Consider the following 2,217-nt stretch of genomic DNA (forward strand, 5'->3'; position numbering starts at 1 on the left):
AAATAAAAATTATAATAGAATCTGATACTTGGAATGCTTTAATAAATGAAATTAATTAACTCTTTCCTTAGTGCTCCAGAAGGTAATGAAGCATTTTGTAGAACCTAGGCTCTTTTGTTGTGAACATCAATTATTTATTGCAGCAGTTGAGGTCTCTAAAATGAGAACTTCCAATAAGAGAATGCTAGTACATGTAAATGGAGTACATGTACACGACAATACTCAAAGAATGTGATTATTGCTAAAAGATTAGATTTATAACAAACATTGTAATAAAGATATTACTTTGTATTTACAGTGTTTTCTGCAAGTGTTTTTGAATAAAATATCTGAGTTAGACTATTGAAAAACTAAGTGTATTATCTCATAAAACAAAAGTTGCTGAGAATTCAGATAATCTGAAGAGGACTATCTAACTTACCTTGTGTCTGATATATGCAGCCAAATGAGTTTCAGTACAGCCACCTCCCAACAAAACCCATGGTTCCTTGATTGTTAACTGCAAGACATGCAGTGCCGTTTGACATGTGAGCTAAAAAAGAAACAAATCATCAGAATCAGACACTCACATCACATACCTAAATAAATATAACCATGCTCTCAAAGCAACATAGAAAGTGGACTCAAGGAGATTAATTTTAATTGCAAAAGAACAAACAGTGTTGATGAGGTTGTAATGTGATGAATACATTTTGGAATAATAAAGAGTAGAGATCAAAGAAAGACAATTTAGCCAGAAGTCTGTTTTCATGGAGCCAGATTAATATTTTTTTTTCATATACTTTCTTTCATATACTTAGCTCTTCAATAGAAATTTACAAATGATGGCCTCAAAATATCTGGGTCAGCAAGGTTTGTCATTTTACCTAAAAAATTACTCCAGTCTAAATAAACTAGTTGTATAAATGCTATAGACTTAATTTCAAATTATTTTAGAAATAATACAGCTATAACTCAGCAATAATAGAAAAACACAGACCTTTAATATTCAACAAGGACACATCCTTGAACATACATAAATCTTTAGACTTGTGACCAATGTCATAGATTATCACTTCCCTTACATAACAGTTGCATGTGTTATTGCTGGCAGAGAATAAACTCTACTAAGAGGTAGATGATGGGTGTTGACTTGGGAACTCATTTTCTAAGTGAATTATTCATACACAGTAGCATCAAAGAGCACAGAATCAAATTAATTTCTTAATAAATGTTCACATATCAAGGACCTTTTAGGTTTCTTGTAAATAGTAGAAATAATAAATGGCAACACATACCAAGTCTACTATAATGTCACAGGTAATTAAATTAGCTTCCCTGTGACTTTGCTTCTCCCAGTTTTGTTTTTGCTTTCCGTACCACTTGGGGGAGTTATGAAAAAAAAAAAAAGAAAGAAAAAAGCATGGCACACTAATGTGAAAAAAAATTATAGTGCCTTTTGAGTAACTATTTAATCCCTGTGTTAGCCCTTGGATATGGAATTCAAAGTTCATTACCTACCTTCAGCTCATCCCAGGCAGTGTCACTTCTGTTGCAGAGAAGCAAGCTGCAGATAGTCGTTTCATGAGGAATAAGATGAAAAAAATGCTTGGAGCCAAATTTTGCAGAGCACAAATCCTTCACGCTACCATAACTACTAGGAGATATTGAGCCCAGGGAACCAATAGGATGTGTTCCTATTTTTTAAGAGTTTAGAAAATACAAAATGTATAAGAAAAGGTGGGACAAACAACTATTTAAGATTTTAACACTTACAAGCATATTATTTAAAATATGAAATAGAAGATAAAGAACTAACAAAATACATTTTCTTAAACTTATTAAAATGATATATAAAAAAAGTAAAGCAGAGCTTCTTTTGGTTTAAAGACCTCCTCGGACATATTTTCTTTTGGTTTACAGACCTCCTTTAACACGTTAAAAGCTTTTTGTACTATCTTCCCATAAAAAGGCACACAAAATTTTACATACATTTTCATGGAGTCCAGGAACCCTGGAAGCCCATTCAGGGGTCAGAGACCCTAAATTAAGAAGCTCACTTACCTGGAATAATGGTGATGTGGGGCAACAGCTATTTTTTTTTAAGGCATTTTTATTTCAGTTGAAAACAAATGAAGTCCAAATAGCTATGTAGTTGAATTCCTTTGGGGCTCTATTTAGCGAACATATAATTTTTTTTTTTTAATGCCTAGCAACTTTTTTTTTTTTTTTTTAAAA

At 32.1% G+C, this 2,217-nt stretch overlaps 1 protein-coding gene across 1 annotated transcript in view; it reads right to left on the reverse strand.

Annotated features, from left to right (window-relative positions):
* Window positions 1-2,217, reverse strand: part of MKKS (McKusick-Kaufman syndrome) — an 11,758-nt gene that overhangs the window by 3,509 nt on the left and 6,032 nt on the right. The window contains exons 3-4 of the mRNA XM_008593103.1: window positions 1,501-1,676; window positions 422-532 (exon numbers count right to left, since the gene is read on the reverse strand). Of these exons, the coding sequence (XP_008591325.1) occupies window positions 422-532; window positions 1,501-1,676 (287 nt within the window). The remainder of the gene's footprint in view (window positions 1-421; window positions 533-1,500; window positions 1,677-2,217) is intronic.

This window comes from Galeopterus variegatus, unplaced genomic scaffold (assembly GCF_000696425.1).
Source record: "Galeopterus variegatus unplaced genomic scaffold, G_variegatus-3.0.2 Scaffold8713, whole genome shotgun sequence".
Lineage (NCBI taxonomy): Eukaryota > Metazoa > Chordata > Mammalia > Dermoptera > Cynocephalidae > Galeopterus > Galeopterus variegatus.